General features: G+C 59.4%; 1 protein-coding gene across 1 annotated transcript; it reads right to left on the bottom strand.

Annotated features, from left to right (window-relative positions):
- Window positions 1-99: 99 nt before the first annotated feature.
- On the bottom strand, window positions 100-3,968 carry TNNI1 (troponin I1, slow skeletal type). The gene is made up of 6 exons (XM_009942935.2): window positions 3,920-3,968; window positions 3,142-3,273; window positions 2,965-3,054; window positions 2,312-2,488; window positions 829-939; window positions 100-468 (listed from the first exon to the last, which is right to left on the bottom strand). The coding sequence occupies exons 2-5, from the start codon at window positions 3,265-3,267 to the stop codon at window positions 832-834; spliced, it is 501 nt and encodes a 166-aa protein (XP_009941237.1). The 5' UTR covers window positions 3,268-3,273; window positions 3,920-3,968; the 3' UTR covers window positions 100-468; window positions 829-831.
- Window positions 3,969-15,707: the final 11,739 nt, after the last annotated feature.

Here is a 15,707-nt window from a genome sequence, read left to right as displayed (position 1 = left end):
GGCAAGCAAGGACCAGGGCATATTCCCACCTGGCTGTGGACCAGCATCTGCCCCTGGCCAATGTTCCCCCAGTGATGAGCCCACGCAGCGCTCTGCCCGGGAGACCGTCCTTTAATACACGTGCAGCCGCGCAGGTACATCTCAGGCTGCACTGGCCAGAGGATGGGGGAGTGGGAGGACCCGCAGCCGTCTCCGGGGCCTCTCTGCGGTGGTGGGAGGGGAGGGATGGCCAGTGGCCCCTTGGAGACAACATGGCCTGTGCAGGTGATACTGGGGAGCCGCTGTGCTGGGGCTGTGCTGGAGCAGGGCTGATGGCCGTGCTGAAAGAAAGAAGCTCACGTCTCCTTCCCACCCAGCTGTCCATGTGTTTCAGCTCCGTGAAGTCAGGGTAAGGCCGTAAAGAGCATGGAGGGGCAGCAAGGGAAAGGGAGGCAGGCAGCAGGGGTGGGGAGGCTCTTCCTGATGGTCCTGTGGGAAAGAAACAGAGCAGAGCAGTGGGGCAGAAGAGGAGTTTTGGGGCTGTTTTCAGCAGCCTGAAGTTGGTGCCAGTGATGCCCATGCTGTGCAGGATGAGCGTGGTGTGGGCAGCGGACACCGGAGAGCCGGGGAGGACAAGCTGGGAGCAGAGGATGGTTCTGGTAGGGGTTCCATGGGGGGGGGGGGTGCGGGACAGGCACCCATCCCAAGTGTGGGGTGGGAGATGGGGCACGGGATGCTTTTTTCTGTAATGAGTGGCGGTGGTTTCTGCATTTGCCTGGCCACAAGTGCAGATCAGGGATGCTGCTGGGAGCACAGGGCGTCGCAGGGGAAGGGGGACCAGTCCCCTACCTCTCACTGGCCCGTGGGGGACTTGGCAGCATCGAACATCTTCTTTCGCCCCTCCATCCCCGACATGGCCTCCACGTTCTTGCGCCAGTCGCCCACTTCCACGGGGCGTTCCTGCCGGGAGGGATGGGGACAGCGGTTGCAATGGCCGTGTGACGGGGTGGCCAGCAGCCCCACACACAGAGCCCTCAGCCCCGGCGTACAAGCGGCACGGGGAAGGAAGCTGCCCTGTTGCGAACGCCCTCTCCCTCGGAGCCAGCTCTGCCGTGTGTCCCTGCGTGTGGAGCTGACAGGCCAGACAGCAAACGGCAGTCTGCTCTCCACAGGGAGGTCTTGATTCATGTGGATACCCCCCAAAAGCCTGGCTAAGTTGCATTAATGCACTAGAAGGCACAAAAATCCCAGAAAATTTCTTTAGGAGGAAGAAACCAGCACATGGGACTTACTCCAGATTTATACCAGCACACTAGAGCAAATGCAAGTAAATCACTTTCTGCATAGACCTCCCAGCCCCTATAAAACCCATCTCCACCTTCTCCAGGCTTGTGGAGAGGACTGGCATGGCTGGTGTAACAGCGAGAGCCTGGCAGCTGCTTCCAGAACAGCAAGGGGAGATGGCGGCAGCTCTGGGAGCGTGCCCGGGTGTCTGCTCTGCCAACCCACAAGCATTCATAGATTACAAACCATGCCCCAAAACCATCTCACGACATCTGAAATAAACTCAGATCTGTTCACCACCTGGCGTTGAGGACTGTAAACACAGTTTTCTGTCCAAAGGACTGAAAACATGCTGTACTAGCTACAGGGGAAAAAAAAGGAAAAATAATCGACAGCTGAGATTCTCATCCAACCCACTGAGCCAGGGCCAACAGGTAAAACCCCTTTGGGGAGAGGCCCTAGGAAAGCAGCACAACTCTTGCCGTTGGGGTGCCCGCACACCCCAGGCAGGTTTGGGCATCACTCTCCATCTCTGGTGCTGAGACTTTCCCCTCTCACTTCTCTGCAAAGCCCCTGTGAACTGGGCCATCTATCTCAGGCCAAGCGTGCTTGCTGGGCTTCCTCTGTCTTATCTAATCTGGGTCTGGGAGTTTCCTGAGTGTCTTCTGGGTATGATTGCACCAAACAGGAGCTTTCCTGGTTCCCTAGAAGACCAAAGACAGAACTCTCTGCAAGCGCAGCTCGACAGACATGCCAAGGGGGGCCCCAGCTGAAAGATCCCCACATGCTCTGGGAGGGAAGAGCATCATGGACGCAGGCCTAAATCGCATTTGTTATCGTCCACCAGTTACCCAGCCCAGTCAAACTGCTCCCACGTGGTCCTGCAACACCCCACAATGGGCAGTGCCTGCTGAGGACTGGCCCGCGCCATTTCTGAGGCTTACAAGGGATGAGCACAACCCACGCTGGCTTCATGGGGGGCATTGGAGGAGGGGAAGGGTATCACTAGGAGGTGTCTCCATCTCCAGCCTCTAGAAGAGTCACCCACCTTCTCCGTGTCCTCCTTCTTGACAGACTTCAGGTTGGCTCTCAGATCCATGGACACCTTGTGCTTGGAGCCCAAGAGAGCCCTCAGCATGGCATCGGCAGAGACGCGGACTCGCCGCAGGGGGGGTCGCTTGAACTTTCCTCGGAGATCAAGCACCTTGATTTTCAGATCTTTAATCTGCAGGTTGAGGAAAGGAGGGGGAGGTCATCACATGTGTGGCTTGCACAGAAAGCTCCTGTGCAAAGAAGGAATCTCTGTCAACACTGAGCCCCAAAGCAGTCTGTGCCTCTCCTGCAGCCATGAGGACCAGCTTCACCGAGGGACTGTCCACCTGAGCACAGAGCTGTCGTCACTGCCGTGTCCCAGCCTGCTCAGGTGGCAGCCATACCATAAGCAGGAGCTCTCAGACCCACGAGTGGTGACCAGGAGAGTGAGGAAGTTGCCTGTGGACCCAGCAGACAGTTTGAGTTCCCTGAGGCAGGGATGAACCTTGTGCTGGATGATGCCTTGCAGAGCAAATACCCACCCTCAGATAACCCTGGTGCACGTCCCACATCCAAGCTCAGCCCAGTCCATGACAGAGCCCCATCAAGACCCAAGCTATATCTGGGAGGGAGTTAAAGTCAAAGCAAACAGCCCATCCTGCCTCCTACCTCCCGGGTGTTATGGTTGCATTTCGCTTCGATGTCGTATCTCTCTTCATCCACAATTTCAACCTTCTCATGCAGCTCCCTGCACAGGTCCTGAGGGCCAAGCACAACAGGAGAGTGGTGAGCAATCCCCCTCCATGCTCCCAAGGAGCTCGCTCCATCCTTGGACCTGAGAAATACCTGGAGCTGGCTCAAGGAAAGCCCACTGGTGTAGAGTGGTGTGATCCGCTCAGACAGGTATCTTTCCTTCTCTGCCTGCTTGTCCACGATCTCCTGATCCCACTCCTCCTTCGCTTTTGCCAGCATCAAACTCTACAAGCACAGGCAAATGGCAGAAGTGTGAACAGACAGCTCCTCCGTTCCCCTTGAGCCTCCTCGTGCAACATCTGTAGGATGGGACAGCCCTGTCTGCCTCCCAAACCTCCTCCCTGTTGTAGTCCTCCTCCCAAAATCACAGTGCTGCTGCAACACACATCAAAAAACCCCTACGCCTTTTGTGTGGTGACCCCGAAGGCAGGGATAACAGCATGGCCAGAGGTACCACGGGGCTGTGGAGGTGGTGGTCCCGATGGATGCTGACATCGGCATTTTCTTTGCATCAGTTTGTTCTGCTGTGGCAGTAAATGATTTTCCCAAGCCACAACCCGAGGAGCTCCCAAGCTTGTGCTGCAGAGCTGCTGGTGCACAAACCCAAGGTCTGCGGCTTTAGAGCTGAAGGCGTCGGAGTCTCTCCCCACCTTAGCAAAGTGGAGGTGAGAGGAGGTTTGTTTGGTGCGTGGACCACAAAGCCCACATGAGTGAGGATTTTTGAGAAGACAAGAGTTGGGAACGGGAGCTGCTCCCCAAGGCCCATACTTCTGCCATTCCTCATCGCTGTCCCACCGACCACGCATCTCAACCCCGGCTCCTTTTCCCCAGCAAGACAAACCCCAGGGAGTTTCCAACCCTCAGGACTCACCTTCAACAAGAGTTTGCGTGAGGCTGTGATCTTGGGCTTTCTCTAGGGGAGAGGGGAGGAAAGGAAAAAAAAACCTTTGAAGACAAGTTCACAGCAAATGCAGAACAGCATCGAGATGGCTCCCGAAAGGAAAGGCACTTACCTCCCTGCAGGCAGGAGTGAGTTCATGGAGGAGAGACGAGGAACAAAAGAACAGGGCATCAGTGAATAAAAGTCAAAAAGAGGTGACAGTCAAGAAAAGCGTGTCATGTAATTGCAGTTGGTGTCCTTATCTCTGTATCTAATCGTTGCCATCTGCAAGTGAGCCAGGTCTGCAATGATGGTGCTCTCTGGAAGCGCAGTGGGTGCTCGGGGCCACTGCTCAGAAAGCCCAAGTGCCACTAAGACGTGGCACACGACCCGTCACCGTGCCCATCACGCCAGCCCCTGGGGCACAACACCCTCATTCACGCCCTCCCCGCACAGCCGGGGGCTGCCCCGCTGGGTGCTTGGATCCTGGTCAGGTTTGCAGGGCTGGGGCATCTCCGTGTCGTCGTTTGCTGAAAGCCTTGCAGGGAGGCTTCACGCTGGGGAATACGTTGTATTTCTATGACATGTTACGAAGAGCCCCACGGCAAAGCGAGTAGTGCTGCCCACCTCGGATCCCTATTGTGGGGTCTAGGAAAGGTCCAAGGCTTGAATCGGGACATTGAAATCTCCAGCATTTTTTATTTAAAGGTAGCTTTTGCAAGGGGAATGGCAGAGAGGTCTAGACCATGCGCTGGTCTCCCAGCTGAACCCCTCTGAGAAAGGAGATCAGCAGCCAGGCAAGGATTTAGTGAAATCTGAGGAAAGCCCGTGCTACTTACGGCTCTGGCATGGTGGTGTCGTGCTGTTCACCTGAAAAAAAAAAAAAAAAAAAAAAAAAAAAAGGAAAGAAGCTGAAACAAAGCAGCAAATCCCAAATCGACCTGAACCCAGAAAGCAGCAGCGGGATGCTCCCGAGGTCCGGTGCTGCCCCGTGCTGTCGGCGGAGGGAAGCAGCCCCGCGGCCTCGCCATCCCGCGGTGGAACACCAAGCTCCAAGGAAGCCAACCTTGTCTCGGGCAGGCTCCAGCCTGCCTCCAGCCAGCCCCGCAGGACTCGGTCTCCTGCTCCTTGGGGGTTTTCCCAAGCACCGAGCCGCTCCCCATGGGCTGCATCGCCCACCCCAGCTCGAGGCGAGGGGATGGAGGCGAGCGTGGCTGGAAAGCTCCGGAAAAATGGGGCACCTCGGGGCCCCCCGCACGGTGTCGGCTCGGGGAGCCCCGTCCCGCAGCCCCTCGTGCGGAGCCACAAGGGTGGTGGAGCCGAACCCCGTCTCGGGAGTGACGGAGCAAGGGGCAGCAAGTCACGGGCAAGCAGCTGGGCAGATTCCTTTAGCAGCCACGTCCCTGGTGAAATATTTCTGGTTTCATATTTTAAATTTGCTTGGTAATCCTATGCCCTGGCAGCTGCTTCAAAATGCGCTGCCTCGCTAGCTTCCCCGGCACTGCCCCTAACACCTCCCTCTCTTGCCAAGAAGCCGGACACCGTGTAAGCCTGAGTAAGAGAAAAATGTGTGGGGAAATACCAATCTTTTTTTTTTTTTCTCTTTCCAACCAGGAGTAACAAACTGATGCCATATAATAAACAGCATTTTCCAGCAGTGGGTACAGTCCTTTTCCTTAGAACTGAAATGGCAAAGCTGGGATGTTTTGCCTCCATCTCTTTGCATCCCTCTAAATTCGGAAACTGCTTTAAACCCCAAAGATTCCTGCTGGGGGAAAGAAAAAGGAACAATTCTGGTCTCAAACAGCTTCTGCCAGGCGTGCGTGGAGCCCGCGCCAAGCAAATCTCCGTGCACCTCCCAGCTCCGTCCACTTGTCCCTGTCCCCTCCCCGTGCCCCCCCGCCTGGCCAGAGCAGTGGCCTGAAGGAATGGACTTTCTGGGAGAAATGTCATAAAATCCCAGCAGGAATCATCTCCCCCAGCACCTGCCAGATCCCTGGATTTACACGGAAAAAAGTCCCAGGAACAGGAATTTTTTTCTCCCCAAAGCCACCTCAGTCAGACGCAGCCGGAGCCGCCGGTTTCGTGCCTGTTTGGAGGTTTTTGGTGAGACGACAAATGTCCCGGAGGAGGTGCAGGGAAGGCGGCTCCTCTCGCCTGACCCTGGTGCACTGAGCAGGCTGGGTCCCAGCTGCTCCCCCCCAGTTTATTTCGGGGGAGGCAGAAAAGCCTCTGGCTCCGGCAGCGAGCAAGTCTGGGCGAAGCCTCTCAGCGTCTCCAGCGCTCCCCGTCAGAGCGAAGCCCTACGAGGTGGGAAGCAGCCCCGCGGCCTCGCCATCCCGCGGTGGAACACCAAGACGAGCCGCCCGGCTCCGAGGAAGCCAACCTTGTCTCAGGCAAGCTCCAGCCTGCCTCCAGCCGGCCCCGCAGGACTTGGTCCTCGCTGCTAGGGGCTTCAAGTCCCTAGAAGGTAGGACTCACACTGCACCTCAGGCTGATGACCTCTACCAAGGTCAATCAATTCTTAGGGCCAGGTAGTCCTAAATTGGCCTCCCGGAGGACAGCTGGGACTCAGCCGTGCTGGTGAGACATCCCCAGCAGTCTCATGCAGGGACTTTTGGGCTTTAGCTGAAGCTGGAGCATCCACAAGAGACTTTGCTCTCTGATGGGGACGAGAGGATCTGAACAAGCTAATTTTGCACTGTTTGCATGCCCCCAGACATGAAAATCTTAAAAACTTATTAAACCATTAGACCGCAGAAATCCTTAACAGAAACAGCCGCATAAACCCAAACACAGTCACTCCTGACATCGTCCCCCACCCCGGGGTCGCACCATGAACACGCGCCCAGCGAACACGATGCCACACATGCTCTGCTCGCGCCCTCGAGCCGCACCTCCCTGCTCACACAAGTGACCATGAGCCGTCAGGCTGGGACAGATGGGCAAAGGCTCCCAAAAATGGTCCCGTTTGCCAGTTTTCAGAAAAAAATGGAACAAATCGCTCCAGAGCCCGGCTGGGTATTTTAGCGGTATTTCTCCCCGTTGCAGTCTCACCAATCCTCTCTCCAAGAGCAGAGAAAACATCTGAGCAAGCTCAGACAGGGGGAGAAAATCAGACAAATCCATGTGCCGGGGGCTCCTCTCTGCCACGCGGCCACGTGCAAGTACCGGGGGTCTCACACCCGCGCCCGTGCCGCTGCCAGCACACCCGGGGAGTCAGGGCGGGGGGACCCCGGGGCAGCGCCTTACCTGGGGGCTGTGCAGGAGGGAGGTGATGCCCGGCCTCCAGAGAGCTGCACACTGCCGGGGGCCGGCAGCGGAGGGGGAGTATGAAATCGCAGCCTGCCTGCGAGTGGTCAGTAAAAATAGCACCAATCCCCTCCTGCGTGCCGGCGTTTGCCGCGGGCCCCGGCGCCCCGTGACGCGCTGCGCACACCTGGGGCACCGTCTCGGACACAGACGCATCGCCCGCGCCCGTTAATGCACCCGCGGCTTGTTGCAGCCGTGACGCCCAGGCGATCCGGCGAATTCCTGTGCTGTTTGCGTGTGAGCCTCCCCAGCACGGGCGGCACTCGCTGCCCGACGCCTTGCTCCCGCGCGTGCTGATGCGCCGGGTCCGGCTGACCGTGGGGCAATGGCAGTGCGGGTGCAGGCGGGGTGTATCCTTCACGGCACAGCTGCCTCGCTCCTCCCCGGTGTAAACCAGCACCAGAGATGCTGAAAAGCCCTAAGTCGGCAAGGAGGCAGAAACCACAAGCCAAAACACTGCAGTGCTTTTTCTTTGCAGAAAATCTCCTGATTTTTTTTTTTTCTTTCTTTTCTCTCTGTTCTTTTTTTCTTTCAGAAAGTCTCTGAAGGGGAGGTGGGGGGATGCGAGCAGCCTGGAGAGCCGATGCGGTGCTGGTGCTCGTGCACGATGGTGCGCACACGCTCTGCAGCGCTGCAGGCACAGAGTGATGTCCCCATGGGAGCGCTGGCCAGAGCTCCAGAAAAGGAGGGCAAAACCCCCCCCGGGCCAGGACAGGGCACATTGCCAAGGGGTGATGGAGTAAAATGGCAAAGGTGGGGTTCCAGCATCAGAATCCCAGAATCCCAGCATGGCAGGGATTGACAGGGCCCTCTGTGGGTCACCCAGCCCAACCCCCTGCCCAAGCAGGGTCACCCAGAGCAGGCTGCACAGCACCGCGTCCAGGCGGGGCTGGAATATCTCCAGAGAAGGAGACTCCACAGCCTCCCTGGGCAGCCTGGGCCAGGGCTCCGTCACCCTCAGAGGGAAGAAGTTCTTCCACGGGTTCAGCTGGAGCTTCCTCTGGTTCAGTTTGTGCCCATTGCCCCTTGTCCTGTCACTGGGCACCACTGGAAAGAGTCTGGCCCCGTCCTCCTGACACCCACCCTGCAGATATTTATAAGCATTTATAAGTTCCCCAAATCATCATCAGGGCAGATGATCGGTTGGGACGATCCCAAGGACGGGGCAGGCCCCTCTTGTGGAGCAGGACCATTCAGACTGGTCCAGCACAGCACAGCTGGTTGGGATGCTCGAGCGACTTTCAGCCCCTCACAAGCCCGATGTTTTCCCTATGAAATTCCTGAAAGGCAGCAAAAAAAGCTGCCGTCTCACCCCCCTGAACCCCGCAAATCCCGTTGCCCAGTGTCCCCGCGGAGGGAGGCTTCACGCGGCAGAGGACCACTGGGGCAGGCAACACCTGTTCCCCGGGATATTTTTAGGGACGAGTTTAGGAGCAAACAATTCCCAGCGTGCAGCCCGGCAGGGACAATGCCCGGCATTTTAATCCCGAGGCTATTACGGTCGCGGAGGGATGCGCGGGGCAGCTCCTGTGGTGGCGAGCAGACAGCCTCCCTGTGCTGCAGGGCAGGGGATGCTCGGCCGCCTTCCCCAGCTCCTGCCCCCCAGCCCGGACACCGAGGGGGGAGCTGTGCCTTGGTGGGGGGCGATGCCGCAGCCCCCAAGCTGGTGTGAGATCGGTGATGGTGACAGTGGCGACGGCAGTGGCAGTCCCACCACTGTTTGACCTGCACTAGTCAAGTCCCAGCAAGCACAGGAGAAACCCCCCTGCGCCCACCCTCCTCGGGGGCCCCCCAAGGACGTTTCCCCTTCCCTGGCTCCAAGCACCAGCGCAGTGGATCTGCTCCCGGCCCCCGAGCAGGAGGCTTTATACCAGCCCAGTCAGACCTTTAAAAGGAAAAGCCCCCGCAGGGCCATGCCTCCAGCATCTTTCCTCCCGGCTGCCTTGCGATTGTTTTCCAAAATTAGCCCGTGACAAAGGCGCTGCATTCCCCACAGCCGTGCCCCGGGGACCCGACCAGCTCCTGCTGCCGTGGGACAGGGGCTGCTTCGGATGCCATCTGCTCCAGTCTCAGGTTTCGTCCTCTGCTGGGACCTGGAGTGAGGAGGAGGAAAGGCTGGCACGGGATGGGGTAGCGGGACCCCAAGAATCGAGGATTCAGCATCATTTTCAAAGCCATGGGGGACCGGCAGCAGGAGGACTGGCAGGAGCCCAGGATCTCCCCATCCCTCCTCTCCAGCTGACACGATGAGGACATTTTGGGTCTCCATCCCTGGCTCGCAAACTGCAGTGAGCTGCCTCCAGATGAGGGGCTCTTTTATTAGGTACCACCCGAGGTTGTGAGCAGCCCTCTGAGCTGCTGGCAGGTAGGAAGGGGACAGGCTGGAAATCTATGGGGCAGACCAGTGCTGAGGCCAAATTCGAAGCAAAATGATATCCTCCCGTTCCTGGGAGCTGCTGATTCAAGTGAAGGGTTCTCCATGGGCTGCCACGAAGGGGATGGATGCCAGCAGATCATTCCCAGAGACCTGTATGGGGAGGCCAGACCCACCCAGGACCAAGTCCCCAGGAACAGTCCTCTTCTCCCTAGATGTCCCAGTGGCCCTACCCAGAGTGTTCGGTCTCTTACGAGTGGACAAGCTTGCATGTGTTTAGATAGACATGGGCAGTTTCTTTCTTGCTGTGGAAATGTGGAGTCCCCAGAGGGTGTTGGTGCTTCCTCATCGTTGGCATCAGCATGGCAGGGGCTGCCACAGCTGCCCTCCAGCTTCAGGAGAGCTGCACTGGAGCTGCAATAGTCCCGGGCTCCTTTAAGAGGTTGGGCCTCCAAATTCAAAGGTATCTGACCCCTGTGACCGCTTTGGTTGCCCCACATTTAGCCTATTTCCCTGAAGAAGCACACTTGCAGCCATGCTGGAGGGATCCCTTTCGCTCCTCAAAGCCCTAGAGCCACCCCAGCCATCCTATCCTCGCCCTCTTCCAAGCACCGTCCTTGTTTCATGAACCCAGATGGCATTCACAAAGACAACGGGCTTCCCAGGGTCCAGGACAGACTTAGAAACAACAGCTGAGCTTCTGTTGTCCTTCGGGACTTCACCTTCCAAACACGTCCATCCCACCCCTCAGCTGCCACGCACAGAGCCAGCCCCAGATGCCAGGGCGGATGGCAGGAGCCCACCAGCTGCCTCAGGTTTCTCGCTGGGCAGGGACGGAGGACGCCCCACAGACCCACCACGGGGTGGGAGAAGGCTTTCCCTCTGTGGAACAGCTCAGAGACGCGGGGATGTTGACGTCACCGCCTACAAGCAAGGTTGCAAGACTGCAGTGTCACTTTGCAATGAAGTCCTGAGGGTCCACGTGACTTGTCCTGATGAAACAGTCCCAGCCTGGGTGTTTTCCCTGTGGATCATGCAGCAGCTCTCACGCCTCGTGAGCTGCCGGAAGGGATCCAGCTGCTCCGTCGATTTGTGACAGCAGAGGGTGACAGCCTGTCGGGGGTGGGCTCCAGCCATCAGTGCTTTTCTGTAGCCCTGCAAAGGATTTCCTCAGCCTGCTGCATCTGTGAGTCTCACCAAGCCTGGGTGATGCTCAGGGCATCGAAGTGAACCTGGTGGTGGGGACAGCCATGGAGATGGAAAGTGGATCAGAATTTGGATGATCATCACAGCCTGACCTCGGAACCAGCGAGGCCCCAGGCCAGACCCCAGTCACGGCCCATGAGGCTGAGACCACCCAGGGGGCTGGATCCAAAATCAGAACCATTTTTGCGAAATGGGAGAAATACTTTCCGCTTCTGGAAATACTGTGGGACGAGTTGTTTTTCTCAGCTTGAATGCTCTGGGGAGGCTTGAAATGCTTGCAGAAGGTGCCAAAGCTGAGCAGGGGTCTCCCAAAGCTAATGGGTGCCTTAAGAACAGCCCTTGCTCCCTGCCTGGCACGTGGAAAACTCTTTACTAAACAAGGGGGAATTATCTACTTTGGGATAGTGGAAAGATCTTACGAAAATGGAGCTGAGCCACCCACTGAGGACTTTAAGCTTTCTGCGGCTTTGCCAAGTGACACACGAAACCCTCCCGATGTTGATCTGTCGCCTCTTCTCAACAGGAGGAGGGTATTAGCTGTCCCGTCCGTGTTAACGGGCTGACACGGTTCAACAGGGATGTCGGTTCAAATATCCTAAAAACCAGCCTGGTTTTCAGCCTAAGGCAAAATATTTCAGAAGGAAAAAAAAAGAGTATTCCCAAAAATGCAAAATTTCAGGCCCAGGCAGGGACCCTGACACTGTTTTTAGATATTTTGGGGTATTTCGAGGCCCTCCCACCTGTCTCCGAGACGCTCACCACATCTCCGCATCCCTGGGGCTGCAAGGCTGGGCCGGGGCCATCACCAGGGCAGCCTGGTGACGCCCGCTCGGGGACGGTGCGTGCTGGGCTGGGGGCTGCGGCGTCCTCGGCTCCGTCGCTGCCCTCTGCAGCGCCAGCAACGTCTGGTCCCTATTTTTGTTTCTTCGTGCGGTGCCAGACGGGGCGGCGAGCCCCCTCTCCTCCCTCCCACCAGCTCCTGCAGCCCCAGCTCCGGGGGTGAGTGATGCTCACGGTCGCGTCCATCGCTCACCGTCCCCTCCGCCTCCCTGGGACCCTCTCTCCAAGGCACAACATCAGGATATTCGGGATGGGGAACCCCCGAGCGGTCTGTGTCCGTGCCTGGACCACCCACAGCATCCCCAGCTCTACGTTACGGGTGTCAGCATTTCTTCCTACGCTTGAACTCAAGAGGACTTTATCGGAGATGGCCAAGCCCACCGCCGAGAAGGTGTGGATGTCCCGGCCGTTTGCTCCCCCGGAGCACGGGTGTGCAGAGGTGCCAGGGCGCGGGGCAGCTCTCCAGCCTGGCACAGCTTGGGGCAGGTTCTGGATTCCAAAACGAAATCCAGTGATTCGGGAATTATAATTAGGGATGGTCAACGACGCAATAATTTTAGGAGCATCTGAAGGAAGCCAGACACTTGACCCAAAGCTAAAAAAAAAAATACTGCTTGCTACAACTGTGGTTTATTTTTTCTTTTTGTTTTTATCTGAGGAAAAACCACCCGCAGACTTCAGTGATGTTCCAGCGGCGAGGCGCTGCCAGCCTCCCCGCAGGGCCCGTGATGGCGGAGGAGGCACGCACCGTCCCACCCGCCAAAACCCACCGGCACCACCGTGCTGCAAACCCCCGCCTCGGCAGCGAGACCCCCACCGCCTTCGCCGGCTGTCGGGGGGTCCAGCCAGCCCCAGACCGACCCCAGAGCCAGGCCTGGGTGCTGGGATTACGCCGGGTGGTAAAAAGGGCCCCCGAAGCACCCCCTGCACCCGACCTCGCCGTCGCGGTGCTGCATGAAGGGTGCCAGCCCAGCACCCGTGGGTGCTGGCAGAGCCCCGGGGTGCAGGCGCAGGGCAGCCCCCAGCCCGCGCAGAGGAGCCCCCGCACCAGGCACCCCGCGAGCAGCGTGGGGAGCGTCGGCGGAGCGGGGGCACCGGGGGGCTGGGAGCAGCACAGCCGGCTTTTCAGGCTCCTGCCTTTGAACTCGGGCAGCTCCGGGGCACCTCGCTGCGTTGTGGGGCTCGGCGCTGAGACCCGGCTCTGGTTGGTGTCCCTGGCACAGGGGTCCCCGGGAGCCAGCCCCTCCTCACAGCAGGAGCCAGCGTGCTGGGGGGGGGGTTGCGAGGCCACGTGCCTCCCACCCCCCTGCCGTGCCTCAGTTTCCCCACCTCCAGGGGCATTAGAAATGCTTCCCGTGTGTCCTCTCCCTGCTTTTCGGGCTGGCTATAAGCGCCCTGCCAGCTCCCTCGCCTCCCCAGCTCTGTGCAAGGAGTCAGGTGAAAATGCTCCTGCAGCGCGGGGCCTCCTGCGAGGCTCCTAGGGCCCCTCTCCCCCCACGCTTGCCTTCCCCTGCACACCCGGTTGCTCTCTGAGCCCCTGCCTGCAGGAGATATTCCCTCGGGTAAAACCACCCCACTGGAGAGAGTCCAGTGGAGGGCTGCGAGGATGAGGAGGGGACTGGAGCATCTCTGCTACGAGGAGAGGCTGAGGGAGCTGGGCTTGTTCAGCCTGGAGAAGAGAAGGCTGAGAGGGGACCTTAGAAACGCCTCTAAATACCTGCAGGGTGGGGGTCAGGAGGACGGGGCCAGACTCTTTCCAGTGGTGCCCAGCGACAGGACAAGGGGCAATGGGCACAAACTGGAGCAGAGGAAGATCCAGCTGAACCCGAGGAAGAACTTCTTCCCTCTGAGGGTGACAGAGCCCTGGCCCAGGCTGCCCAGGGAGGCTGTGGAGTCTCCTTCTCTGGAGATATTCCAACCCCCCTGGACGCGGTGCTGTGCAGCCTGCTCTGGGTGACCCTGCTTGGGCAGGGGGTTGGGCTGGGTGACCCACAGAGGGCCCTGCCAACCCCTGCCATGCTGGGATTCTGGGATTTGGTGACCCAGCTTCAGACATCCCCGCCTGGGCCAGCCACGTGCTGGCACCGCGTTACTGGTGGGGGGGGATGCGCCAGCCACCGCCTGTCCCTGCTGCGCTGCCTGGCCGAGCCTCTTGGCTGTTTATTTGCTTCTCGGTCGCTGGTTGACCTTTTCCTCTGCGTGAAAAATTCAGCCCTCGCGGGCGGCGAGCGAAGCCATCCGGCCTCCCACCCGCACGCTGCTGGCTCGGCTCTCACCCCCCGGCCCCTGCCCCCTGGGTCAGGCTGTGAACCCCCCGCACCCAGGGTCGATCTGGCAGATTTGGGGGCAAATCCCAAACCTGGGGGGCACACACGGGACGGGCAGGGCCTCTGGCTGCCGTTGGTCCGCTGAGTGGTGAGGAGTTTGGGATGGGGATGGAAAGGCTTGACCTTCCCCGTGCCCAGACCTGAAACGTCGACGTGGCCATGTGCCTTGCTCTTTTTGTCCTCTCTCCGTTAACCCCCTGAATTTCTCCCCAGCTCTCTTTGCTCCTCGTCTGTCGGTGCACAACGGACGCGTCCACGGCCAGGGCTGGCGCTTACACACACTCATCCTGACCATTCCATTTCCTTCCCCAGCTCCTTGCTGGCACTTAGAAAACAGAAAATATCTGTTTACAATGAATGAGAAAGCAGGAATGCTTAAAATGAGGAGTCAGGCCCCTCAAAACTGGCTCAAAATTCAGAAGACTTTGGAAAGCCCCTCAATCTGGGTGCTCCCCACCCCTGGGTGCTGCCCTGCAGTGGCACAGGCTCAGGATGCTTGCAGGACTCACTTGAGCCTCCCTGAATCCCCTGACTCCAGGAGCTGGGGATTTATGAGGAACCCTGGGACGGGGATCCTCGCCTTGCAAATGCCACGCAAGGGCCAGCACCTTCCTGCAGCCACTGACAACCCCGCTCCAAAGCCACCCCGGGGCTGCCCTGGCACCGGGACCAGGCTCCATGGGCCCTGGCAGGGTCTGGCGCGTTCTGGGGGTACGGGTCGCCGCGCTCCCCGATTCCCACGCGGCCGGGCAGGCTCCGGGAGGCTCGGCAGCAGCTCCGGCCGCGGGGCTGGGGCTCAGGCTCCGGCTTGCGGAGCGCGGTGGCTCGAGGCAGCGGCGTCTGCGCTGCCTGTCCGGGCAGAGCCGTCCCTCGCTGTCCCTGCCAAGCCAGGCAGCGCTGCTCCCGGGTCACCTGCCCACAAACCACCGTGGGAGTCCCTGGGGACGGGACGGGTGACCGGAGAGGCTCAGGGTGGCAGTGGGGGGCTTTGGAGCCCGACCGTGGGACGCTGGCAGGTTTGGGGGATGCCAACAGCCGGCGAAGCTCTGCGCAGGGTTTGTGCTCTCCCATCCCCTGCCGGGTCCCACAGATCAAAGCAACAGCAGGGTAAGCAGCAGAAGGTCCTGTTTGGGGACACATTTGGTACAGAGAGTCGGGGTCCCCATTGCTTTGGCCAGTGTGCCCCAGGACAGCCCAGGGCAGGACGGTGTCCAGCAGCACAGCCACGTCACCGCGCCAGCCGGGTACGGTGCCCAGAGGGGTCCCTGCTGCAGCAGCAGCTCTCCAGCCCCTTCCCAACGTGGGGGCTCAGGAGGGGCCACGTCCCCATCCACATCCATCTGTCCCTTCGTCACCAGCATTCGGGCAGAGCTCACCATCGTGCTGCTTCCTCCGGGCTCAGCCTCATCCGTCCCATCCCCTGTCCCGCAGGAGAGGCCCAGGGATCCCCACCAGTCCACCAAGGTCCTGGCCATGGCAGCTGAAGGTTGATGGGTCCCCAGGCAGAGATGTCACCTCCTGCCATGTCCGAAGCCCCAGGTGGTGGCCCTGACTGTGTCCTTTGCCCCGTCATGCCAAGGCGATGTGGCTTGGTCCCTGTAGATGTGCCAGCCCGGCTCCTGTGGTGCCTCTGTCCTGCCCCGGGACCCAGGGAGCCAGAGCCCGCACTGGCCTCCCTGCGGCCACCGTCCCCATCCCCCGGCCGCAGACAGTGGTGATC

Source organism: Opisthocomus hoazin, chromosome 25 (assembly GCF_030867145.1).
Source record: "Opisthocomus hoazin isolate bOpiHoa1 chromosome 25, bOpiHoa1.hap1, whole genome shotgun sequence".
Classification (NCBI taxonomy): domain Eukaryota; kingdom Metazoa; phylum Chordata; class Aves; order Opisthocomiformes; family Opisthocomidae; genus Opisthocomus; species Opisthocomus hoazin.
This window is presented reverse-complemented; position numbering and strand designations above follow the sequence as displayed.

Excerpts from the sequence above, each read along its gene's own strand:
- TNNI1 (XM_009942935.2), bottom strand. The coding sequence starts at position 3,267 with ATGCTGGCAAAAGCGAAGGAGGAGTGGGATCAGGAGATCGTGGACAAG. Across the intron at positions 3,055-3,141 it reads TTTCCTTGAGCCAGCTCCAG|GACCTGTGCAGGGAGCTGCA; the intron begins GTATTTCTCAGG and ends CTTGGCCCTCAG. Across the intron at positions 940-2,311 it reads AGAAGGAGGACACGGAGAAG|GAACGCCCCGTGGAAGTGGG; the intron begins GTGGGTGACTCT and ends CCCTCCCGGCAG.